The sequence below is a fragment of the Trichosurus vulpecula genome, chromosome 4 (genome assembly GCF_011100635.1).
Source record: "Trichosurus vulpecula isolate mTriVul1 chromosome 4, mTriVul1.pri, whole genome shotgun sequence".
Taxonomy (NCBI): Eukaryota; Metazoa; Chordata; class Mammalia; order Diprotodontia; family Phalangeridae; genus Trichosurus; species Trichosurus vulpecula.
Window position 1 is genome coordinate 54,424,322 of NC_050576.1, and position 27,502 is coordinate 54,451,823.

Below are 27,502 nucleotides of genomic sequence, written 5' to 3' on the forward strand. Positions count from 1 at the left end.
TTGACACACTTACTAGCTGTGTGACCTTGGGCAAGTTACTTAACCCCAATTGCCCTACCTTCCCCCCTCCAAAAAAAAAAAAGAAAAAAAACAACAACAAAACAACCTCTTGCTTTATCTCTTCCATGACTTCTGTTGAGTCTACACCCAAGCTTTATTTTTCTTTTGTGTTTGTAGATGTTTTGGAGTCATTCGCTTCTTCTAGGTTTGTGTCTTGTACATTCCTGTCACCATAATTGCATTTTTATGGTGGGATTCATTTTTTTGTTTGTTTGCTCATTCTTCCAGGCTACTTGCTCATTTCGGATTTCATGTTGGGGTTGGGCTTTGCTGCACTTTCATAGGCTGTGTCTGTGTTGAACCTGTTGTTTTCTCTTGGGTTTTGAATGTTATGTTATTCCAGGATCTTAGGGATAGTCTGGGGACCCACAAGCTTTCAGTGCTCCCAATGTGGTCTCATCCAGGGAAAAGTCTGATTGCTGTTTCCTTGGTCTGAGTTCCACAAATTTGTGACTTAGGCTTTATTCTGAGCAGCAATAGAATGCTGTTGGACTCAGTTCTTATCAGCCAGCTGGGAGGCTCTGCTGGCTCAGAGTGACAGAATTGCAGGCTCCCCTTTGGTCTGTGATTTCTGCTGTAGTTATTTCTCCTCAAGCTTCAGACTGGGCTAGAAGTTGAGTCTGAGAATCTGCTCTGCTCTTTGTATCTGAGTCACACCCTTGCTGTTTCTTACCTTTCTCTTCTCACCTTATACTGCCTATGGCCTGTGACCAGTCCTTTCCCTAAAACATCATTCCTAGGCCCAAGTTCCTTCCTCATTCCACTTGAATCTGTGACCCAAAACTAGGTGGTTGGTGACAGAGCTCCCAGATGCACCTGTTCCTTTGTAATACCTTAATATAAGTCTGGGACCTCCTCTTCTGGTACTTCATTTCTCACTCAAATACTCCATTAGGCCACTTCTGGCCAGACCCTGTCCTAGGAAAAGTTAATCACTGTGATATTTTCTTGAATTTCCCATCAGGATTTTGTCTGGTGCATTTTTTAGATCTGTTTGGAAAAATATTGGGAGGAGGGAAGCTCACTATACTACTTCCTTTGTGAGGATTTTCAAAATTGTCCAATTTGCAAGAAAAACCACTGAGGCAGAGCTCTGAGCCAGTGGCATTTTATTAAAGGGTTCATGGTCCCCTCTAATGAAGTGGACCTCAGATCTTCTTCACAATCTGAGATGCCCCCTTCCTCTAGGGCCTTAGTTTTGTAGCACTTGATACCTGGGCAATACAGATGGAGCAGACCAGAAATAGATGTCGGTGGAAAGACCTTGCCCTTGACCCTCCAGGAGGGTCTATGCAAAATATAGAATCCTGTTGGTTGACAAATGGGTTAGTGAGCAGACCTTAACAGGCCTATATTGACCTTTCAGGAGGTCCTACCAAGATGATAAGCATATCCATGGGGTGGTAGAAAGGCCACAGGCCAACAAACAAGTTCATTCATTGGCTACATGCTCATGGTCATCTCTCCATGTTGGGCAGTAGAGGGATGACATGGGATGGAGGGGCAACAAAAATAGCTGGGGGACTTTTCATGTAATTGAGTCACCTTCACCACATGGGGCTTGGTCAACATAACAAAGAAAAACAAAGGCAGAGGGCCTCTAGTTAGCTTCTTATGATTAAGCAAGTGAACTTAGATTCTGTAGTTGACAGCTTTGAGGCCTACTATCAGAACTTATAGTTACCACCCCTGTGGAATCATATAAAACTGACTAATACTGATTGGAATAAAGTAGGGGTCCAATAAAATAGGGATCCAGTTAACCATCTGTCACACCTGCTAGTCTGCCCTTTTGCCTCCCACTCTTCTTATATTCCCAATTCTTTCTTCTATCGTTTCATTTATACTATTGTATTTTAACTTAACTCAAAACCTCTTGTATCATTTGATCTAGGAATTTTTATGCAATATCTGTAATTTTCTTTAAGGCTTTGCTTGGAGATATTGTAGAATTATTCTCCTCTTCTGGGTTTGTCTTGGGTATCTCTGTCATCATAATGGGTCTTTATCTTTTTTTGTTTATTTAATCTTTTATAGCAGTCTGCTCTAGGTAACCCAGTACTGCTACCCTGGCTGAAAACTCTGAGGGCTAAGTTAGGGATTCAGCCTCTTTTTCCTGTCCTGGGAAGGGGACTGAGTACCAGATCTTCTCTGGATGACCCCATACTTGGGACTCTGACCACAATCTGCGTTCCTGTCCCCTCTAGAAGAGGCCTGGGCCTATGCTGAGTCCTCACTCTGCTTGGCTACCTCTGTCACCTGGGTGCTGAATTTCTGTTCCCATCCCACCCCGTCACAGTTCCTGCCCTAGTCACATGCTTTTGAGCTGGAAAGATGACCCGTTGTGGTTTCTTGTTTGATTTCTCAATCATTGCTTATTCTGGTGTTCTTCGATTATTGTAGGAACAGTTTGGGAAGGAGGTAGGCTCCTTATTGTGCCATCTTTGCTTGGTCTCTAGATTATACTTCTTCTAGAATTTACCATATGTTTTATGTAGAATTGGAAATGGAGTAGCTGCAATTGATTTTTAATCTCATTTGAGATACTTAAATATAACATATCTATACTGACATGGCAAATTATATAATTTGCACTAATACTGAGAATAACTTAGTTATTGCTTTGTAAATTTTTTTTAAAAATCACGAAATCACAGTTGGTATGTTTTTGTTTTTCAGCTTTTGAAAAGGATGAAACAGTTTAGAAGGGGTAGGAATTGTGAGGCTTGCTTTTTATAAATGATTTGCTTACAAAGCTAATTATTTTGCAAAGAAAATTGCAACTTTTTTCTAATAATTGTAGGCTAACATTTTGGTTCTATTGCCACAATTTTGGTCTCTTGCCAGTTGAAAAATGGAAATATGATTTGGGATCAAATGAGTTAGAAAATTTTTGGTGTAGGGCCTTGGTTGTCAAATATTTTCTCTTGTTTTATATATGTATGTCTAGATAATGTCTTGGATTAAATTAATGTTATTTCTAGTAATTATTTCCTCAAGTATACATTATTGGGAGAAATCCTTTAAATGGAAACATTGGTATCCTTAAAATGAAAGGCATTTAAACAAGGCATAAATATCCTCACATGCAAGCAATACCTTTCTCTTTTTTTCGTTTCCATAGGAATTCAGGAAGTGAGCTGCAAGTTTATTATGCCTCACCTAGAAGTTATCAAGACTTCTTTGAAGCTATCCGAAGAAGGGGAGATACCTTTTATGTTGTGTCCTTTCGAAGGGTAAGTATGTTCAGTTATTTGTTTATTCAATAAGTGCAGCACCTTCTTTGTACAAAGTACTGTGACTAACACTGTGTGAGATATTAGATAGACTGATGTAGTAGGAGATACAAGATGTTATATAAGTTACTTTACAAGACATGTGGCAAGTAACAGATTATTTGTAAAGAACTATACTTAAATTAGTAGGATTATAGTTTCATATTTGTATTACATAAACTACATGTTGCTTTTTTTTTTGTTTTCGAACATCTGTTTTTAAAACTTTGAGTTCCAAATTCTCTCCCCTCTTCCCTTCCCACCCACCCTCCCTAAGAAGTCAAGCAATTCAACATAGGCCACATGCGTATCATTATGTATAACCCTTCCACAATACTCATGTTGTGAAAGACTGACTATATTTTGCTCCTTCCTAACCTGTCCCCCTTTATCCAGTTTTCTCCCTTGACCCTGTCCCTTTTTGAAAGTGGTTATTTTTGATTACCTCCTCCACCATCTGCCCTCCCTTCTATCATCCCCCCTTTTTTATCTTCTTCCTCCTTCTTTCCTGTGGGGTAAGATACCTAATTGAGTGTGTATGGTATTCCCTCCTCAGGTCAAATCTGAGGAGAGCAAGATTTGCTCATTCCCCCTCACCTGCCCTCTCTTCCCTTCCAATGAACTGCTTTTTCTTGCTACTTTTATGTGAGATAATTTACCCCATTCTATCTCTCCCTTTCTCCCTCTCTCCATATATTCCTCTCTCATCCCTTAATTTGATTTTATTTCTTTTAGATATCATCCCTTCATGTTCAACTCACCATGTGCCCTCTCTCTCTCTCTCTCTACATATATTTATATATATATATATATATATATACATATATATATATATACACACATACACATATACATACATACACACTCACGTGTACATGTATATACATAAATATATATATATATATATATATGCATATTCCCTTCAGCTACCCTAATACTGAGGTCTCATGAGTCATACACATCATCTTTCCACATAGGAATGTAAACAAAACAGTTCAACTTTACTAAGTCCCTTGCAATTTCTTTTTCTTGTTCTTTTTCTTGATTACCTTTTCATGCTTCTCTTGATTCTTGTGTTTGAAAGTCAGATTTTCTATTCAGCTCTGGTCTTTTCACTGAGAAAGCTTGAAAGTCCTCTATTTTATTGAAAGACCATATTTTGCCTTGGAGCATGATACTCAGTTTTGCTGGGTAGGTGATTCTTGGTTTTAATCCTGGCTCCGTTGACCTCTGGAATATCATATTCCAAGCCCTTTGATCTCTTAATGTAGAAGTTGCTAGATCTTGTGTTATTCTGATTGTGTTTCCACAATACTCAAATTGTTTCTTCCTGACTGCTTGCAGTATTTTCTCCTTGATCTGGGAGCTCTGGAATTTGACAACAATATTCCTAGGAGATTTCTTTTTGGAATCTATTTGAGGAGGCAATCAGTGGATTCTTTCAATTTCTATTTTGCCCCGTGGCTCTAGAATATCAGGGCATTTCTCCTTGATAATTTCTTAAAAGATGATATCTAGGCTCTTTTTTTGATCATGGCTTCCAGGTAGTCCAATAATTTTTAAATTATCTCTCCTGCATCTATTTTCCAGGTCAGTGGTTTTTCCAATGAGATATTTCACACTGTCTTCCACTTTTTCATTCCTTTGGTTCTGTTTTATAATATCTTGATTTCTCATAAAGTCACTAGCTTCCACTTGCTCCAATCTAATTTTTAAGGTAGTATTTTCTTCAGTGGTCTTTTGGACCTCCTTTTCTATTTGGCTAATTCTGCCTTTCAAGGCATTCTTCTCCTCATTGGCTTTTTGAAGCTCTTTTGCCATTTGACTTAGTCTATTTTTTAAGGTGTTGTTTTCTTCAGTATTTTTTTGGGTCTCCTTTAACAAGTCATTGACTTGTTTTTCATGGTTTTCTTGCATCCTTCTCATTTCTCTTCCCAATTTTTCCTCTACTTCTCTAACTTGCTTTTCCAACTCCTTTTTGAGCTCTTCCATGGCCTGAAACCAGTTCATGTTTTTCTTGGAGGCTTTTGATGTAGGCTCTTTGACTTTGTTGACTTCTTCTGGCTGTATGTTTTGGTGTTCTTTGTCACCAAAGAAAGATTCCAAAGTCTGCGATTGAATCTGGGTGCGTTTTTGCTGCCTGGCCATGTTCCCAGCCAACTTACTTGACCTTTGAGTTTTTCAGCGGGGTATGACTGCTTGTAGAGTAAAGAGTACTATGTTCTAAGCTTGGGGGGGATGCACTGTTGATTTCAGAGCTATTACAGCCAGCTCTGCCACACCAGCACTCCTCCTTCGCCAAGAACCATCAACCCAGACTGGACTCAGATCTTAGGCAGGCTCTGCACTCCTGCTTTGATCTGCCACTTAATTCCTCCCACTAGGTGGGCCTGGGGCTGGAAGCAACTGCAGCTGTAGTTCTGTAGCTGCCCCACCTCCGCTGCCCCCGGGGCAGTGGATGAACTGCGAACTCTATCACCCTGCCCCCAGCAGCTTTTCCCACTAACCTTTTCTGTTGTCTTTGGTGTTTGTGGGTTGAGAAGTCTGGCAACTGCCACAGCTCACTGATTCAGGGCGCTAGGGCCTGCTCCGCCCAGGTCCTCGTCTGGTTGGTCCACGAGGCCCATGCTGGGCTGGGCTCTGCTCAGCTCCCAGCTCCCTGTGCGAAGGACCTCACCTAGCAACCATCCAGGCTGTCCTGGGCTGGAGCCCTGCTTCCCTCTGCTATTTTGTGGGTTCTGCAGTTCTAGAATTGGTTCAGAGCCATTTTTTATAGAGTTTTGGAGGGACTTAGTGGGGAGCTCACACTAGTCCCTGCTTTCCAGCTGCCATCTTGGCTTCCCCCCCCCCCCAAAAGCTTACATTCTAATGGGGAAGATAACACATATAGAGGATTAGAGGTTAGGGACATGTGGTTTAGTGTGAGAAGCTACAGATATAGTGAGTAGAGTTTTAGGGCTATTGATTGATATGCTGTTTCCTTTCTAAACATGGTAGTGTTAATTTGATTACTGTTCTCAGAACAAAAGATAAACTATAGAGATGGGGAATACAGTAGGACTGGTTTGGTTACATGGTAAGAGATGATTGGAGTGCAGCATGGAGGATATGAAGCCAACTATCTATGAGGAACTTTAACCAATCAGGAAGATGTGGCTCTAAAGCAAGAGTTGGGGGAATGGGTCAGAGGTAAATAGTGAAAAGCAAAAATAGAAAAAAAAAATAGCAAGGAGAAAAACCAGCAGAGAGACCGATAACAAAAGAAAAATCAAGAAAATGATGTAGTACAGTGAATAAATTCTCTGGAGTGAAAATAAAATTATTAAATAACCAATGATAAAAGAGGATTACAGCAAGTACCTTGAGAATCCTAGAAGTTTTAACTGAACAGGTATAAGAATATCCAGAATAATTCAAAAGTATAGTAAAGAAATTGTATTAAGAAATAAGGTTAGAATGAAGACAGTATTCTGAATTTTCAAAGGAGAAATTAAAAATTATAAATAAAATACAGATTTTAAAGCCAATGAAAGAGAATCTTCCCATAAACAGTACATTGTCTAGAAAAGAAAATAGGAAATTTAGAACTAGAAAATGCAGAAGTAGAAAGAAAATTAACAAAATCAAAAGCAAGCAAAATTAAAACATATGAAATCTTTAAAACCCCTGAGAACTGACTTTAAAGAAAGAACATGTAGACATAATCTAAAAATCTGTCACAGTTGAAATTAAGGTAAACTGAGGCACAAAGCTTTGAACATGATCAATTTATTAGCAAAGTGCAAATTTGCCAATAAATAGAATCCTGGTCTCTTCAGCAAGCTAAGACACCGAATAAGGGCTGACAGATCATTTTTCTAGACAAAAGGAGGTGTCTCCCCAAAATAGAAGGCAGCATCGCAGATGGGAAAAACAATGTGATTGGTTGGAATTGGGATTGAGGGGCTAGCAACCCTTCCTCCCATCTTGTTACTAGGAAACTCTGATTGATTTAGTCTACCTGCAAGAATAATTAATGGTATATGGTTAATAGGTTTAATAATAATAATTGGTCATGGATGGCTAGTGGTATAGAGATAACAGATTTCTTTTTATTAAAATGATTTATGGGGAAACTGAACTTTTAAACTTAATTCAGAGAGGAAAACCGAACTTATGAACCTGTGAACTTAACTCAAGACAAAGAAATGTGACTTAAATAGTTATGCAGAGTATCAGCAGTAATGGAGATTAGTCACAAAAATGGAGACAATATCAATTTGATTTTCTCAAATCATAGTTCTTTGAAAAAGAAAACACGTTGAACTAAAAAAAAACCTAGTGACCACATTTCAGGAAATCATGTCCCCTCAAATACATGAGAAAGACTGGAACCTGGATGGGGAAATACAGATCAGTAGGATCCAGGTACACTAACAGAAGGAAATTCTAAGTTTAACTTACTAGGCACAACAATTAAAGCCAAGGTTCAGAATTCTCTCATTACACAGAACTCAACAACAAGGAGAAACCCCTTCACAGTAAAAGGGAAAAAACAAATTGCCCCAAATTGCTTCTCAATCAAAGAAACAGTTAGAATATTATGTTATGAGAAGCAAAAGAGAAATAAGCTTGTACCTCCCAAATAAATTCCAAAGTTAAGCATAATTATCACTGAAACAAAGTGGATTTTCAACAAATTGAATTTGAATCATTGTCTTTAAATTTTTTTGTAACTATAAAAAAATGAATGTTTGAAAGAAATTAAATATGCAAATTTGTAAAAATGACAGAAACCCAAGAAAAGTAAACAATTACAGATAACAAGCAAAGATATGAAATTAAGACTTACATGATTTCAGGACTGTACAAGGCTATTCCAACAACAACAAAAAGCAAACCTCTTACCATATTTAATGGCCATTGAAAAATCAAAGGAAGAACATCTGTGGACAAACATTAAAAGGGTCACAGGACCTTAGAAGAGGAAAGAGAAAGATGAATTACTATTTATTGCATTAGAACTTATATTCCCTCATTAGTGAAGTATTGTTTTATGGGGTGGAATTTCCTAAAGGTAAGTCTTTTGATGGGGAAGGGCCTGGGTGGGATGGGTTCTCTGTATACCAGACAGAGGAAGAGGTGCTTGTGCCACTTTTCAGCGCCTTCCTTACCCTGCCTTGGAGGTTTTGGGGAGTGGAAGGAAAAATATTTTGGATCAGGACCTAGGCAGAGAGATCAGGGGTAGGAATCATGTGTATAAGGATAAAATCTATGCTTTACTTTCAAAACTGTTCACCTTATCAGGGCCTCCCTCTGAGTTTTCCTCTGTTTTGGACATTTAAAAAAATGTCACAATGAACCTCTTTTGGGGAAAACATCAATACTGCTACCTTCTTCCCTTCAACATCCCCTTTTGCCCGCCCTCCCCATGTAAAAATATTCAAAAAACCATTAAAGGGTTAAAGAAAATAGTTTTGAGGGGGATGCTGAGTAATTTTTTTTTTTTTGTAAAGGGGATGGTAGGCCAAACAAGTTTTGGAACCTCTGTACTAGAAGAAAAGCTTTTTGTATAGTAGATTGACTATTTTTGTTCAAAATGCTTACCATGCTTTATTTTCATAGATAATCCTTTTCCATCGTATAAAATAGCAATGAAATATTCCAACTTGATATGAGCTTTCCTCATCATTTCTTTTGTAGCCAGTTTTTTTTTAACAGTTTGTTTAAATGTAGAGAATCCTTAGAAGCAGGAGTACTTGACCCTAGTCATTGAAGTAGATATGGTAATTTATCAAGACCTCTTCAGAAAATTACAGCCTTGTTGGAGAGAGTAGGTACATTAATACACTGTTGGTGAATCTGTGATTAACCAAAAAACTATAGAACTGAGCATGCCCTTTGACCCAGCAATACCATTTCTAGGTCTGTATACCCCAATGAGACAAAAAAAAAAAGAGGAAAAGAACCCATTAGTATAAAAATATTTATAACAGTTCTCTTTCTGGTGGTAAAGAATTGGAAACTGAGGGGATGTCCATCATTTTGGGGAGTAGCTGAATGGAATGCTGTTATGTTGAAAGAAATGATGAAGGGGATGGTTTCAGAAAAACCTGGGAAGACTTGTGTGACTGGATGCAGAGTGAAATGAGAGGAACCAGGAGAACAATTTATACAATACTAGCAAAATTGTAAAGATAATCAGCTTGAAAAACCCTAGTAACTGTGATTAACATAATGACCAACTACAGTTCCAAAGGACTCATGATAAAACATATCCACTTCCACTTAGACAGTTGATGGACTCAGAGTGCAAGTTGAAGCATTTTTTCTTTTTTTAAAACTTTTTTTATATATTATATTTTTTGACATGGTGATGTGAAAATTGGTTTTGCATGACTGTACATATCTGTAATGAGTTTTGTTTTTCTTGCCTTCTCAATGAGTATGAGAGGGACAGGGAGAGGGAGAGGATTTGGGACTGAAAATAAAATAAAATTGAACCAAAAAAAAAGTTAAAGCCCCTTCTTTTGTTCCTGAGATTAATAGAATTGAATATAATTGCATAGTGTTTGGAAGTTTGCCATTACTTGCCTCCCCTTCCATAGCCATTCAGGAAAATTCTTTATCCAAATGGAGGGAAAAGTGAACAAATTAACTTGGCAAAAAAAAAAAAAAAGATATTTGTATTTTTTTAAAAAGGGGGGAAATGAAGCAACCTTTCTTAGCTCAGCTCCCTACTGTTTTTATCTTTCTAAAGGCCTTTTCTAGTTTTTTTTTCCCATTCCTTTTGAAATACATAGGTTTTCTCAATTAAATTTTATATTTTTCATTTTTAATTTTGCATCCCCATTTCTTAATATGTTTCTTGCCTCCCCTATGTACCAAGATATTCTTAGCAACAGAAATAAGAATGAAGAAAAAAGCAGTTGAGAAAAAACAATCAATTGATCATCCAAGCCCAGCAGTGTGTGTAGTGCTATACCTGTAGTCCCCCACCTCTACAACAAAAGAAAGAAGTTGTGTTTTCTCATCTGTTCTCTAATGCTAAGCTTGGTTATTATGATTATACAGTGTTCTGTTTCATTCTCTGTTATTTTAATTAGATTGATATAGTCACTGTGTATATTGTTTTCCTGGTTCTACATACCTCACTGTGCATCAGTGCATTTAAAACTTCCCATGTATGAATCTTTATACTAATTGTTTCTTATGTCACACAATAGTATTACATTAATGTACTACAAAGTCCCTAATTGAGGGACATCTGCCTTGTTTCTACTTCTTAGTTCCCTCAAAAAGTACTACTTTTAATATTTTTGTGTGTATAGGAATGTTCTTTCTGTCTTTTGACTTCCTTGGGTTTTATGCTCAGCTAAAGGATCTTGGAGTCAAACGGTATGTATAATTTAGTTAGACTTTTAGCACAACTCCAAATTCCTTACATTACATAGTCTTTGGACCAGCTGATAACCCCACCTGCAGTCTAGTAGTGGGCCTATTTTTAACTTCCTCAACCTCTCTGATACTAACTATTCCCAACTTTTGCCATCTTTGCCAGTTTGCTGGGTGTGAGGTAAAGGCCCAGAGTCATTTTGCTCACATTTTTCTCATTAGCGATTTGGAGCAGATTTTCAGGTGGTTTTTAATAGTTTATAGTTTTTTTTTTAACTGTTCAACCTTTTTGCTCGCTGTGTTTTTAGTCTTTTTATTGGCTTTAGTTTCCTCTATGTCTTGGATATCAAGGCCTTATTAGAAATGTTTGATGCAGAGATTTTTTTTCCCCAGTGAACAGCTTCCTTTTTTTTCTTAGTTCTGTTGCTTTTGTTTGCAAAAAAAAATAAACAACAAACCCTTTTAATTTCCTAATTGAAATTCTGTTTTATCTTTTGGGATCACCCACATCACCTGTTTGATTAAGCAGGGGGGGGGGGGTGACGGCGGGCGGTGGGCAGGCGGCACAGCTGTAGCTGTGAAAGATACTTGATCTCTTTTCTCCTACAGTCATTTTATGGTATGTCATTTTAGTCAGGTCCCCTTAATTAGGTTTTGAAGTGTATCCAGAAAGGAAAACACTACTGGTTAGACTCATGTGGCAATTGTATTAAACTTATGTGATAAATATATTATTATATTGTAATAGCAATTTAGATTTGAAGATCTTTCCCACCCATTAGTAGGATACATATATAAAGAGTGCTGTAGGTTCATATTTGGTCTTTGGCACCTACTAATTATGAAACTTTGGGCAATCCCATCTGTAAAAATGAGGATAGTAATACTTGCACTACCTGGAACAGGATTACTGCCGGTAAAGCCCTTTGCAAACCTATAAGCACCATACAAATGTTTGTTATTACTAATGCCTACTTCTTACTTTTGATTTTCCCATTTTATAGTCATGTGACGTAATTTGTAACCAAAGAGTAAAATTGCACATTTGTCCCTAGAATCAATCCTTTTTTCTTTCTTATATTCTGTATATATATTTCCTTCCTGGGCATTTTAAGTAGGGTTGTTTTTTTTAGTGAGTCAGAACCCCCACTTCTTGTTTACTCTGATTGTAAATTAGGTATTTCATAATGCTTCATAATGCTAGGTAATAACTCAGTGGTTTAAAAGTTAGTATAATTTTGAAACTTAAAATCAGAAAGTAACATTGGCCTTAAGAAAGTCCATTTTAGTTCATCTTCCTAAAACAAAAAATCTAGTAGATTGAGAAAGTGTATTTGCTACTTATTGGAAAAGTTAGTAGTCATTGCCAGATACTCACTGTTCCAATTAGTAGTGCTCTAAAATTTCTCAAAAGGGAAGTTTTGTGTATAAATGCATTTTGCCGTTGATTCCCTTTTAGGTACTTAGATCTTTGCCTGAGATCAGCATATTTTGGAACCCCTTGTTAAGTATGAGTTGCTATTGTGTGGTTTTAGAGGATTTAGTCATTTGTTCCTCGGTCTTGTAATGGATTGTTAGCTGACATAAGAAAAACTACTGTTTGGACTTTTTGAGTACAGACTTTAAAAGTTACTGGTTTTTAGCTTGCATTTGAACATTGATTTTTCAAGGACTCAATTTAACTGAGAATTCTTATAGCACATGGATGTAGAATTTAAAAAAATAGTGTCTTGTCAAAGATTTCAATTTCTTAAATTTCTAATGATGATGAATAAGCCTAAGCCAAGGCAAATTTTCTATATGTTGAAAGCAGTCAGCTCTTAACCACTCCAACTGTTAATATCTTATGGCAAGTGACTTCATCAAATGAGGAAATGTACATAAAATGTTTTATAAACTTTAAAGGGCCATATAATCACTATTGCTTTTATTATCTTTCATTTCTGTTGCCCTCAATTTTATCGTATATAAAAAGGAGGTAACACTTTCCCTATCTATCACGAGGATTGTTGTGAGTCAAGTAATTTGTGGATGCTCTTCATACTCAGTCTGTGTGAGCCCTTCTTACGTAGTCTTACTGGCTCCAGTTACTCTCTACATTCTAACATCTCTTCTTTATGTTAAACTTTCTATTTCACTTTGATACTGAATTTTTACTTTTGTGTGAGTTTTTAATATGTATTTTCCCCATATTCTCTTTTAGACGGAAAGCTTTCTCAATTTAAGGGTCAAGTATGTTAATTGTGTTGTATTTCCCTTCACTGTCCAATGTAACGAGTCTAACGGAATGAGCGTTCTGTTCACAAAGTGAACAGCCTCCAGCTGTTCATGTCCATTAGGCTTTCCATTTTGTTTCTTTGGATTATTGTTCAACCACACAAACAATCACAACCATGGTCTTTAAGGGAAAAAATAAGGAAGGGCCAAGTAGGCAGCTGGGGAGCATAGAGGATAGAGCACTTGGGCATGGAGTCAGGAAAACCCAAATTTGGATCCTGCCTCAGCTACTTACTAGCTGTGTGACTCTGGGCAAGTCAGTTAACCTCTCCCAGCCTCAGTTTTCTTGCTTATAAAATAGAGATAATAATAGTACCTATCTCTCAGTATTATTGTAAGAATCAAGTGAGTCAACACATATAAAGTGCTTTGTCAACCTTCAGGTGCAATTTAAATCTTAGTTTTTATTGTTAAGTTGTACTGGGTGACCTAAGTTCCTTTCCAGCTCTAGGATCCTATAATTCTAAGCACTGTATAACTTGAAATGTAGGGATGGGGGGAAGGGGCAAGAGACCAGTGAGACTATGTTCTGGTTAACGAAAGAGATATCGTTTACATTAAGATTAGAGAACATAGATTTTATTTCCAACAAGTTATTTTAAACAAAGGAAACTATCCCTTTTTGTATTTATAATTTTCTCTTTAAAACAATGATAGGATAAAACTTTAAGGGAATGCTTTTTAATTATACGGCAATTTTCCCTCTCACAATAAAACCGTGAAGAAGAATGAAAGAACATGGAATAAAAGTCTTATTTCTAAGTCTAGTTATAATACTTGGCAAAACACTTGGGAACTTCAATTTCTTTTAAAAATAGATATTTTGTTTTTATTTACCTGGATTTCTCCTTTCCTCCTAGAAAGCCAACTTTTATATCAAAGAATTTTTTTTTTCTAATTTCTCCTATTTTATTGTTTTGGGGTTTTTGTTGGTTTGCTTTTTTTTTTTTGAGACAGTGAGGGTTAAGTGACTTGCCCAGGGTCACACATCTAGTAAGTGTCTGAGGTCGGATTTGAACTCAGGTCCTCCTGACTCCAGGGCTGGTGCTCTATCCACTGCGCCACCTCACTGTTCTCTGAAGAGTTTTTTTTTTTTTAAGAAAAAGAAATAGATACATCTAGCCATGTGACTTCTCCCCTAATCAGCCAACTCTGGTGGCTTCCTTTTGCCTTTAGGATTAAGTATAAACCCTGTATATTGCTGAAGTAAAAAGTAAAGCTTTATACCATAGGAGCTGAAGTTGATAAACTAGGAAGCCAGGGTATTTGAGGAGACATTGGTTTGTAAATTGAAGTCTCCAAGTGTAAGAGTTGGTTGTGGGGTAGAAAGAAAGATGACTGTGAGTCAGGTACTGAACTTGAGAAAGGAGGGAGAATGAACTGGAAGCTAGTAGATAGTAGCCCCCAGGATCTGGATGGGATGATAAATCTGAATGCAGTAAACTTTAGAGGAGAAGAGGCTATTGAATGATAATGTTAAATGTGGGGCCTGTAAGTGGCAATTAGGAGTGATAAAAAAGTGAGACATGGTTCTTAAGAAAGCTAAAGATCAGAATGAGTTGAGGCTAATAAGGAAAACTAAGGACAACAAAAAAGGTTTGGGTTTGTTACCTACATTGAGGAAGAGAGGAAAATCAAAGAAGGAATGGGATAATAACAACTGATGATGGAGAGAAGACAGAACTACTCAACTTTCATTTTGCTTTGTTTTCTCTTTGAAGGAGAATAGGCTTTGTATTGGACAGGATAGAAAGATAGAATGAAATCCTTGTTGATTAATAGGGTGTTGAAACTCAAAAAACAAAAAGAAAGATATTCTAGATGAGTTTAAGCTACCTGGCTCAGACAAACTACATCCCAGGTACTGAAAGAACTGGCACATGTGATTGCTGAGCCATTGTCACTGATTTTCAAGAGACTGTGGAGAACAGAAGCGGCCCTGGAGAATTGGAGGACAAATGTCCTCACTTTCAAAAAAGGAAAGAGAATAGAAAATGAACTGGACTTGGCTTCCTAGCAAAATTCTAGAATGTATTATTAGAGGGACTGGCTGTTGAACAACTAAAAAAGGAAGCAGTGATCCCAAAGAGTCAGTAATTACTTCACTATGAACAGATCTTTCCCTTTTATTTTTCAGACATGATTACTATACTGATAGATCAGAGGACCACTATAGATATAGTTCACAGAGATTTTCCTATCTTATGCTATTCTTATAGACAAGATGAGATATGGACTAAATATAAAATGCCTTCTATGATATAGTGAATCCAACACTTTTGGAAGGTAAAGCTACAGTAGGGCTAGCTAACAAACCAGTATTTCTATTTTTCTCGTATTCCTTGGCCTTGACTCACATCAAGTGACAAATTTTTTCTCCAACTTCTTAAGAGAATGATCCCTTTACAGAACGTCAGTCTCAAATTTTCGTCTTTAAATTCAACCAATGAAATATTATTTTTGAACTGTTCGAAAGCATGACATATCCTATAGATCATTATAATGAAAGAGTAATGGCTTGCATAATTTACTGCCAAAATAAAGATGGTTGAAACCAAATGAGAATAGACAAATGACATGTTTGTATATTTCACATCACTATGATATATAGAACAGGACTCATAGTTGCATATTTATCATCTAACACTTTCTTTGTGTTTCCTGATATTCATCTATATTTGAGCTGAGGATAAAACTACAGAAGAAACCCTAAAATGGGTCTTTAAAAGGGATGTACTTGTAATGTTATTTGAAGAGTAGACAAGAATAATACATGATAGAAAAGGATTCATTCTGTAAAATCTTATGGTTTTATGGCAAGTGTGAGGAAAGTGGCTCCTTCCATGTGTCCTGAGCCTTTAAATTTCCATGTGTTCTAAAGAAAAATAGCCCATTTTTAGGATATTACAGCATTTGTTTTATACAACAATGGGATTACTTAATTAAATTTTTAATTATGGCTTCATATTGAAGAGAATGATTTAGGGGTTCAGATTACATTAAATATAGGTAACATTAGATAGAGATCTTCACTCATGAAGATCTGCTCTCCTCAAATAAACTTTTAAATTATATTGATTTCTATGGAGATAGTATGGCCAAGAGGACATTGGTCAAAATTAGCTCCTCGTTAGAAAGATTAAAGGATGAGATCCTTCTTTGGCATTGAAGATGGCTTTTTGAAAAGTGTGAATTAACCTTGTCCTATGTACTTGTTGCCCACTGATAACACATTAAGATTAATCAATTAATTCACAGTCTAGGCTTTTCCTTCAGAGAGCTAGATAGATAAGGAGAAGAGAGCTGAGATGAAGAGAGGCTGGTTGGACATAGATTTTGGTTTTATGGGAGCAAGCCTGAACAAAGTTGGCTTTTCTAGATACCACGTGATTCAGGAAACACTCTTTGCACCCCAAACAGCATCACAGAACAAAAGTGGCAAAATCATTTATTAGTTCTTGGGCAAGCAGAAGAACTTGGATCAAGCCTCTCTTGCACTCTGAGGAGTTCCTGGACAATGCTGAGTTCTTAGAACTAGTGGGAGTTATATAGCAGAGAAGCAGCAACAGACTGAACTGAGAGGTGGAAAAGTTCAGTCCTAAGGTAGTGCTGTAATAAGCCTAAAAGACTATATAGGTCCCTAGGGAAAGTGGGGTTTACTGGAGAAAGAGTTATTAACACTTTAGCAACCCACTCACATTCCCTTCCAGGAAGGTTGAGGGACAGGGCTCAACCCTAGGTTACTACTATATATTTGGAGGATTGTACCAGCTGTGGGAGAGGTGGAACAGTACAGGAGAGGGAAGGAGAATGGTCTGTACAGCTTACAGGACTTTTGAGGCCTTTGCACATTGTGTTTTGGAGGGATCTTAAAAAGCCTGTCCCATGTTAAAATATACTGTTAGTCCCAGGGCTTGTGTGGAAGCCAAGAGATTTGTTGTAGAGACCTGGATGAACCAAATATCTGTGTTTCTGAAGCAAGCTATATGGGCACAAGGCAGAGAAAGAGAGTGGGGAGATAACCCAAACTGTATATAATTTTCTAAACCCAGAGTTTAGTATCTGAGCATGGGGTTATATCTAAATTAGGCCTTCACACATACACTAGTAATCTTTTGGAGCAAAAAGAAGCCTTTTTTTCCAAAAATATAATTAAAAACATTAGAAAATATATATACTAAAATAGATAAATTTTTGAAAAATGAAAGTGATTGAAAAGTAGCTCCTCAAATCTAATAATGCTTGTGTAAGTATGGTTACATATCCTCTTCCTCCTCTTCCCTCTCCCTTCCTCCCCCTCATAAGTTTTATAAATTTGAAAAGTGAAAGTCACACAGTTCCACCCGAAGAAATGTACAAAAAAGTCCATAGCCTTTTATTATAAATCTTTAGAGAAAGCTAGGCAACTCAGTGGATAGAGTACTGGGCTTGGAATAAGAAAGACATGAGTTCAAATACTACATTAGACACTTAATAGCTGTGTGACTCTAAGCAAGTGACTTAACCTCTCTCAGCCTCAGTTTCCTCATCTATAAAATGGGCTGGACTTGATGGCCTCCAAGATTCCTTCCACTTATAAATCTAAGGCCCTATGACACTTTATAGTAACTGTTTTCAGAACTGATTTAATGCCATAGTTTTTCACATGATGCCTGAAGAGGCCAAAGCTTTAGATAGACAGCTTAAAAAAGCGGAGTGTGATATGATTGTTTGTGGTTTCGTCTGTCTCATTAGGCGTAGTCAGATTGAACAAACAATGAACCCGAGGGTTATGTAGAAATAAGCTGTTAATACAGGATATCCCAGAAGTCTTAGTGCAGTTTTAAGTGTTAGTAGCTTAAATGCATAGTTTAAAAAAGAAATTTAGTGTGTTGCTGTGATCATTTCTTACAGAGTTAATCTGAAAGTGAAGCTCTCCTAATTGACAAAATGCTAGCATGTCATCCAGGGAGATATGCTAGCATTCTTTCCTTTGTGGGATGATGTAATTTCTTGTTGTTCTATTTGAAACTGAAGTAAAGCCTCCCCTTTGCAGGCTTGCATCTTTTTCATAAAGACACCCTTGTTTTACTTTTTATTTTTTAAAAACTTTATTTAGCATTTCATTTTTCCCCAATTATATGTAAAGACAATTTGTAACATTTGTTTTTAAAATTTTGAGTTCCATATTATCTCCCTCCTCACCCCCATTATTGAGAAGGCAAGCAATTTGATATAGGTTGTACATGTGTAGTCATGCAAAACATATTTCTATATTATGTTGTAAAAGAAAACATAGACCCTCCCCCAAAAAAACCCCCAAGAAAAATAAAGTAAAAAAAGTATGCTTCAATCTGTATACAAATTCTGTCAGTCTTTTCTCTGGGGATGGATAGCATTTTTCATCGTAAGCCGTTCAGAGTTGTCTTGACACTCTTGTTTAAAAAAAAAAAAAGATGAAGTTAAAAAAAAAAAAGCTTTAAAAAAAATCACCTGACCTTGTTTGTCTAGAAGGTTGTTTTTTTTTATTATTTGACCTTCATATACATATATATATATATATATATATATATATATATATATATATATCATTCATGTATGTCAAAGTTTTATTTTATAGCATCTAGACAGTTTGCCTTCTTGCTTTTCGTCCAGGGCCTGTCCATGATCTATGATTTTTCATATACAACAGAGTACTAAAATATAAGTTGCTTGGGATTATAAAGCCTAAATTTCATTGAATTAAGTGATACCAAAAATTGGGGTTTTATTTAAGAACATAAATATTTGAATTCCATTCTGATGAAGTCCTTTTTGGCCTCAGATGTTTGGGACTAGCTTTTTAGTTGTAAAATGTACATTTTTTTTAATGAATTCCATCAATTTATATTGTATAATATAAAGAAGAAATGGTCATCCTAACTTCTTTGCGCATATGCGCAATATATTGCGCATATATAAAAACCAATGATTTTTAAGCCATCTGTTTTACAATAATTAGCTCCATTAGCCTATTAGGGAGGCAGAATGGTTCAAATATAAGAGTGCTGAACTGGTAAGTATAGGACCTGAGTTCAAATCCCAACTCTGCCACTACCTTGGGCAAATTACTTAGTTTTTCTAGGTTTTAGTAGCCTCATTAATAAAATGATTGAGTTAGCCTAGATAGTCTCTAACGACTGTTCAACTTGAGATCTGTGGTCCTATCATGGTCAGTTCAATTTAAGGAAGATAGGAAGGAAACAGACATTTATTAAGCACCTGTGGTGTACCAAGCACTGTGCCAAGTGCTTTACAAATATCTTATTTGATCCATACAACAACCCTAAAGGTAGGTGTTACTCTTATCCCCATTTTACAGTTAAGGAAACTGAGCAAAGAAAGGTTAAATAATTTTCCCAGGGTCACACAGCTAGTATCTGAGGCTAAATTTGAACTCAGGTCTTCCTAACTCCAGGCCCAGTGCTCTAACCATTGTGCCACCTCTATAGGCAGTAAAGGAAAATAAATACCTGTATATTTTAACACAGGAATCATACCCTATTCTTGGCCTCCTATTTAATTTCATTGAGGGTATTCTCAAAGGAATTTTCTATCTCAGCCAAAAAAGGGTAATATTTACTAACACTTGTACTAAACAAACACAGCACCACCACAACAACATACTGAATTGTAGAGGTAAATGAGGATCAAAAAATCAGTGCCTACTGGCAGTTTTCCTTTGGATGAGGGGCAGACATCAGCCCTAGGTCTGTGATCCTACTAAAAGTGCTTTACCAGAGTTCACCCAAACATGTTGATCAAGGCACTAAGACTGTAGCCCAGGTTACCTCTAATGGGTAATGGCACTTGGTACCTTAGCAAACTTTGGACTCTTGAGAATTGATTTCCCAGAATTTAATCAGATTTAGAGAGATAATTTAAAATGAACTTTGAGAAATTTAGTATTTCTTGGAGTCCTTTTACAATAGTCATTTCCTAGTTTTCTAAGTTTTCTCCTTATTATCTGGTGGTGAAAATTGTTAAACTGAATTAGAAACTTCCGAAGATGTTTTGAATGTAGACATTTTTGTAGGCCATACCACAAAATTTGGGTTCCAGCTTAGTGAATTTGGCATTTAGAGATGGAAGCATTTTTCTACAAGAATAAAATATTTGGTTAACCACTACTTTACTTTCAGCAATAAAATATGCATGTGTCATGAAATTTGGCATTCCAGAGGGGTTTTATCTTGTATCTTTCAAGCCCTGCCCCTCTTTCCCTACCTCACCCTAAGCCTGGTGATGTAGTCCAAAGTAAGGCCTACTAAGCTGCAGAAATTATTCTAACGCATTTTCCTACATTTTCCTTGGTTAAAATATTTAATTAAAAAAACACAACAAAAACAAATGTTTATAAAAAGCTATGAATAAATAGCAGTAGTAGGAGTCTCCTTGTATCACCCTTGAGCCTTGTATACTTCTCTAGCATCCCAAAGACACTTTCTTTTGGCCCAGTAGCCAGTACTTTATAATTCTGTATTTTAAATGGAAGACAGTTTATGTAGGTCATGGAGCCTTGTTAAGCCTGTTTGGGAGCACTGATGGGCATTTTGAAACATATTTCCTTAGTTGCTTACTTCAAGATGACATTATTTTCTCTGAAATTCTGACAGCTGGGCTCCAGACATTTTATTGAAGATTATTTTTTAAGAACTTTGTAGCCAAGTAATAATGTAACTAACTAGTCGAATTCTGGTGTTTCACTAAATAAATGCAAAAGCAAGAAAATCCGTATTCTGTACTTAAAAGAATAGAAAAGGAGCTCACATTTTGGGTACATAGGTTCCTAAAGAACATAGTCGAAATAATTAATTTTATCTCTAAAACTATTTAACACTATTACCAATCATAACTGCCCCAAAGTAAGATGACAAACAGCAAGATTTTGCCTAATGCTCTTTGATTTCATTGTAATAATAACAGTTGACATGTAGTCAGCCAAAAAACTTACTATATATGCTAGGCACATTATTCTAAAGTTTTGGGGATGCAGAAAGTTAAAAAAAAAAAAAGCATGACCTCTGACCCAAAGTTCAAATATAGTGGGGAAGATAATGCCTAAGCTGCTATTTACAAACAAGACATATCCAGGTTAAACTGGAGATAATTAGAAGGAAGATATTATCATTAAGCTTATCAGGAAAGGCCTCTTGATTTGACGGAAGCCAAGAAAACCAGGAGGCAGAAACTGGGAGGGAAAGAATTCTAGGCATGGAGGAAACAGTAAAAAGGAAGAACCAAGAGATAGAATGTCCTTTATGAGAAACAATAAAGCCCATATTACCAGATCATAGAATATATGAAGTGGAGTCAAGTGTAGGAAAGCTGGAAAGGTAGAAAGGGGCCAGGTTTTGAAGGGTTTTAGAAGCCAGAAGATTTTGTAATTGGGCCTGGGGGAACCACAGCATTTTATTGTGGGGAAGACCAGAACATGGTCAGACCTGAATTTTAGGAAGATCATGTTGGCAGCTCATGGAATGACTTGAGGCAAGGAGACAAATTAAAAGGCAATTGTAATAGTCCCTAGGTGAGGTGATGAAGACCTGTACCACAGTGGTGGCAGTGTGAATGGACAGAAGGAGACGTATAAGAAAGATGTTGAGAAGATAGGCAAGAAGATCACTTGGCAACATATTGAATATATGCAGTGATTGTGAGTTGTCAAGAATATAACAACAAAGGTCAGAGCTTGGGCAACTGGGAGAATGGTGGTGTCCTCAACTGTAAAAGGGAGCTTTAGAACAGAGGAGAGTTGAAATCAAAGATAGTTCTGTTACAGACATGTTGAGTTTGGGCTGTGTATAAGACATTCAAGTCAAAATGTCCAATAGGCATTTGTTGAAGTGAGACTGGAGATCCAGAGAGATGTGAGGGCTGCATAAATAGATCTCAGGTTCATCTCCAAAAAGATGGTAATCGAATCCATGGGAGCTGATTCGATCACCAAGATAGCATGGAGAGAGAAGAAAAGAGGGTTCAGTGGGTATCCTTAAGGAAACCCATAGTTAGTGGGTATGTACTGGATGAAGAGCCAACGAAGGAGACTGAGAAGGAGTGGTCACACAAGTAGGAGGAGAATGCAGTGTTGAGAAAACCTAGAGAGAAGAGATCAGCAGAGAGAGAGGGTGGTCAACAGTGCCAAGGCTGCAGAGAAGTTAAGAAGGATAAGGATTCAAAAAAAGGCCATTAGATGTGGCAAGTAAGAGATCATTAGACCAGCCAAGATGGTAGAGTGTGAAGAAGTAGTGCAGCATATCACCACTCCCTCTAACCAATCCAACAAGATCTAAGAAGAATGTCAGACGGAGCAGTGATCAGGAAATAGAAGGAGAAACCACAGTGTGTCATTTTTCCAGTATAAGATCACAAATTTGACCCACATACAGGTGACCAGGCCAAGGACTGGGAAACAAGAGTAGGTCAGGATTGTGGAGCCAGGTGGAGGAGGAGAACAGCAGTGCCTCTTTAACAGCCATGCTAGTATTGTAGACTCAGCACCTCTGACCTTGAAAGGGGAGAGCAGACATCCACAGAGCAGAAGCCTCGGTGCTAACCCTCTGACCTAGAGAGGGAATTGTAGACTCAACCTCAAAGACGCAAATGAGATCAGTGATATTGCTCTGAATAGGGAGGAGGGATCTGAATCTCATTATGGAGCTCAGAATAAGGGCCTCCATCACCATGATTCAGTTTTTGGTTGGAATTATACTCAACAGTGTGGTCGGAATGTATCTGTCTCAGAACTATGAAATTCCCAATTTGGCCATAAAGATTGAATATGTTAAAAAAGATGTGGATGCCAAGAAGATACTCCCTCCCCTTAATGCCAACTTCTAGTAATGTCTTCTGTATGTTTCACATATCAGTCTGAGAAGATACACTTTCCTATTTGAAACAAAAGCTACTATTCTCTCTGCTAGGATTAGGTTACTTTCTTCACCCTGAGATACACTGCGCTGCCTTTAAGCCAAGATACATCCATAATACCAAAACTTTATTACTTGCCCTGGACTCCTCAGACACCTGTACCAGCTTAGGAGATTGTGAGACTTGAATCATGGTGCTTGACCAGGAAATACTGGTTTTGATGCTATTGGCTTCTCTCCTTAGTTTTTTAATTGTGGATTTCTAGGGTCCAGATTCATTATAGGTCCTATCACAGGAGCAGGGGATCACAGTTAGCCCCCTGAAAAGAACAGGGATAGTCTCAGAATCTGTAAAACCTTCCAGCTGACTGATGGGCTGGGACCAATAATTGGATACTGGAGAGCCGAAAGCACTGCCTGGGGCAAGGTTCTAACTATGCATCCTAGACTCAAACTCTTTCGAAAGCCCAAGAGAGCAATGGTCAGATTGCATAAGACCTGCTAAAAGCAGCTCCCTGGTCTGAGCTACCGCTGTGATCTTTGAAGAACAAAGCATGAATTACCAGGAGAAAGTGGCAAAGAGACACCGATCATAAAGGCCAGGACCACACATGTATCAGACAGAATTTGGTGATGGAATTAATTTGAACAACCGTATACTCTAATGTAACTCTGCTTAACAAAGACAATAAATATGCCAGTAATAAATAATAACTGGTGGCATTTATAGAACACTTTAGTGTTTGCAAAGTGTTTTATAGAATCTCCAGCATTCTTATAAGGTGGATACTATGAGTAATGTTATCTCCATTTGACAAGTGAAGCTTAGGTGGAGCCACTTTGGTCACAGAGCTAGTGATATGTCAGACGTAGGATTTGAACCCACACATTCTTGGTTCAGAATCTAGCATTCTCTTTAACAGGACATACTTTTAAGATATATCACCTGACAAAATAAGCTAGAACCCATGGAGAATTTATATTTGTTTTAACAGACAGCTCAGCTAATAATAATTTAATATAAATAATTATATTACCTTTTGTGACTAGAAATTTACATCTATGTCATGCTTTAGTAGCTCTTCAGTTGCCATTACTCTACATTAAAAATTAAAAGTTTACTAAAACTGGAAGCAAATGACTTACATTGAAGCTACTTTTAAATTTTTTAAAAATTTGTACTGATAGATTTTTTTATATCATCTTCATTTCAGAATATATCACTTTCTCCTCTCATACCCAAAGACAGTGTATGTAGTATTCTTTATTCATTATTTCCCACCTATTCAGTAAAGGGGTGTAACCAGAATGGCCTTTGTTTTCTTTGAGTGACTCAATTTATTTCAGTGAGCTTTATACTAGGTGCTAAGCCCCAGACCCAAACCCCATTAGGTGTTCATGTAATCCATGTGGATGTGAACCTCTCAGGGTCCTAAGGGGAGGGGCCAACTCAAGAACCAATCACCAGAGCCTGAGCTCTGGTGATTCAGATGATGTTTAATGGCTGAAGCCCTATAAGAAGGGAGGAGAGAGCCATTGCTGTGGGGGTCTGGAGATGGTGTTGATGAGGAGACTCTGGGCAGCTGTAGTTAAGGAGCCCTCCAGCTTGTAAACCCGGATGTTTAAACTTTGTTGAACTCTGGTATATGTGTTGGGACTGAATCAGACAAAGTCTGTTGATGTCTGTAATTTGTTTGCATTTTGTTTTGAAGTTCAGGGTGCTGGTTTTTTTCCCCTGAACTAACTCAATGATATTTGAATTAAAAGTAAGCTTGTCAACCCCTTCACCTTTCTTTCCTTAATTAAGCAGATCGAAAGAACCTGTGCTGTTGGCAGCTTTCTGGGTGCTGGCTGTGGGTGAATCTTATACCCCCACAGAAGCTGCTAGCCAGGTTGTTGACACAAGGGGGAATACATGTCCTCATCTCTTACTTGGGGATAAATTTAATCATTATAATTACATTACATTCAACTTTTTCTGTATATTGTTTCCCTGTTTCTTCTTACTTTACTTTTCAGAAATTCATGTATCTTTCCATCAACTAAGCTATTTTTAAAAAGTAAGTAGAAATACTGGCTCTGAACTAATCATGTTGAATAGTTTGCTGAGCAAGACATTTTCTCAAAATATGTTATAAAAGGAAACGTCTCCGAAGTAATTTTTACATTTCTGAAGAAATCTTAGAAAATACAGGAATTTGGTTTTCAGTTTTGAGCCTATGTACTAATAAAAAAGAACGTAGTTTATTTTTGAGAGATGCTTGGTAAAATGATGACTAGAGAATTCTAATGTTTTTAAGTAAAGGAAATTTGAATCTGTAGTGAATTACTGGAATTGGAGTAAGGTCACCTAGATTTGAATTGTGGCTTAAATACTAACTTTGTAATCTTTTTGAATTTTTTTCCATATATAAAATAGGGATCAAAAAACAACAACAACATAGGGTTGTTATAAGGAGAGCACTTGGTGTTAAATGTATATTAACCAAGGGACCTAGAGATCATGTCACTGAATTACTAGTAGGTTAACAAGTGATCTAAGGGATTTTTATTTTGGTGACTCTTACTCTTAGCTGTAGTTGGTGTGTGTGCATTAGAATGTCTTCATCAATGGGGGCAGAGCCACGATGGCAGCTGGAAAGCAGGGACTTGCGTGAGCTCCCCATCACGTCCCTCCAAAAACCTATAAAAAATGGCTCTGAACCAATTCTAGAACTGCAGGACCCACAAAATAGCAGAGGGAAGCAGGGCTCCAGCCCAGGACAGCCTGGATGGTCACTGAATGAGGTCTATCACACACTGAGCTGGGAGCGGAGGGGAGCTGCGGCAACAGGACCAACCAGACCGGGAGCCGGCTGGAACAGGCCCTAGCGCCTTGAATCAGTGAGCTGTGGCAGTTACCAGACTTCTCAACCCACAAACACCAAAGACAACAGAGAAGGTTAGTGGAAAAAGCTGCGGGGGACAGAATGAAAGGAGTTCGTGGTTCGGCCACCACCCCGGGGGCAGCGGAGGTGGTGCAGCTACAGAACTACAGCTGCAGTTGCTTCTGGCCCCAGGCCCACCTGGTGGGAGGAATTAAGTGGCAGATCAGAGCAGGAGTGCAGAGCCCAAGTCAAATGGCAAAAGAGCTCCAAAAAGCCAGTGAGGAGAAGAATGCCCTGAAAGGCAGCATTACCCAAATAGAAAAGGAGATCCAAAAGACCACTGAAGAAAATACTACCTTAAAAATTAGACTGGAGCAAGTGGAAGCTAGTGACTTTATGAGAAATCAAGATATTATAAAATAGAACCAAAGGAATGAAAAAGTGGAAGACAGTGTGAAATATCTCATTGGAAAAACCACTGACCTGGAAAATAGATCCAGGAGAGATAATTTAAAAATTATTGGACTACCTGAAAGCCATGATCAAAAAGAGAGCCTAGATATCATCTTTCAAGAAATTATCAAGGAGAACTGCCCTGATATTCTAGAGCCACAGGGTAAAATAGAAATTGAAAGAATCCACCGATCGCCTCCTCAAATAGATCCCAAAAAGAAAACTCCTAGGAATATTGTCGCCAAATTCCAGAGCTCCCAGATCAAGGAGAAAATAGTGCAAACAGCCAGAAAGAAACAATTTGAGTACTGTGGAAACATAATCAGAATAACACAAGACCTAACAGCTTCTACATTAAGGGATCTAAGGGCTTGGAACATGATATTCCAGAGGTCAATGGAGCTAGGATTAAAACCAAGAGTCACCTACCCAGCAAAACTGAGTATCGTGCTCCAAGGCAAAATATGGATTTTCAATAAAATAGAGGACTTTCAAGCTTTCTCAGTGAAAAGACCAGAGCTGAATAGAAAATCTGACTTTCAAACACAAGAATCAAGAGAAGCATGAAAAGGTAAACAAGAAAAAGAAATCACAAGGGACTTACTAAAGTTGAATTGTTTACATTCCTACATGGAAAGATGATGTGATGATTCATGAGACCTCAGTATTAGGGTAGCTGAAGGGAATATGCATACATCTATATCTATATGTGTTTGTATGTGTATATATGTATATGTGTGTATGTATATGTGTGTATATATGTATGTGTATGTATGTATATATATACGTGTGTGTGTGTATATATATATATAGACAGAGGGCACAGGGTGAGTTGAATATGAAGGAATGATATCTTAAAAAATAAAATCAGATTAAGGGATGAGAGAGGAATATATGGAGAGAGGGAGAAAGGGAGAGAGAGAATGGAGTAAATTAATCTCGCATAAAAGTGGCAAGAAAAAGCAGTTCTGTAGGAAGGGAAGAGGGGGCAGGTGAGGGGGAGTGAGTGAATCTTGCTCTCATCAGATTTGACCTGAGGAGGGAAGACCACACACACTCAGTTTGGTATGTTACCCCACAGGAAAGGAGGAGGAAGAAGATGAAAAAGGGGAGATGATAGAAGGGAGGGCAGATAGAGGGAGGAGGTAATCAAAAACAAACACTTTCAAAAAGAGACCGCGTCAAGGGAGAAAATTCAATAAAGGGGGATAGGTTAGGAAGGAGCAAAAAATATAGTTAGTCTTTCACAACATGAGTATTATGGAAGGGTTTTACATAATGATACACACGTGGCCTATGTTGAATTGCT

General features: G+C 37.5%; 1 protein-coding gene across 1 annotated transcript in view; it reads left to right on the forward strand.

Annotated features, from left to right (window-relative positions):
* Positions 1-27,502, forward strand: part of ATF6 (activating transcription factor 6) — a 210,106-nt gene that overhangs the window by 99,553 nt on the left and 83,051 nt on the right. Inside the window, exon 14 of the mRNA XM_036753691.1 lies at positions 3,185-3,296. Coding sequence (XP_036609586.1) covers positions 3,185-3,296 — 112 coding nt within the window. The remainder of the gene's footprint in view (positions 1-3,184; positions 3,297-27,502) is intronic.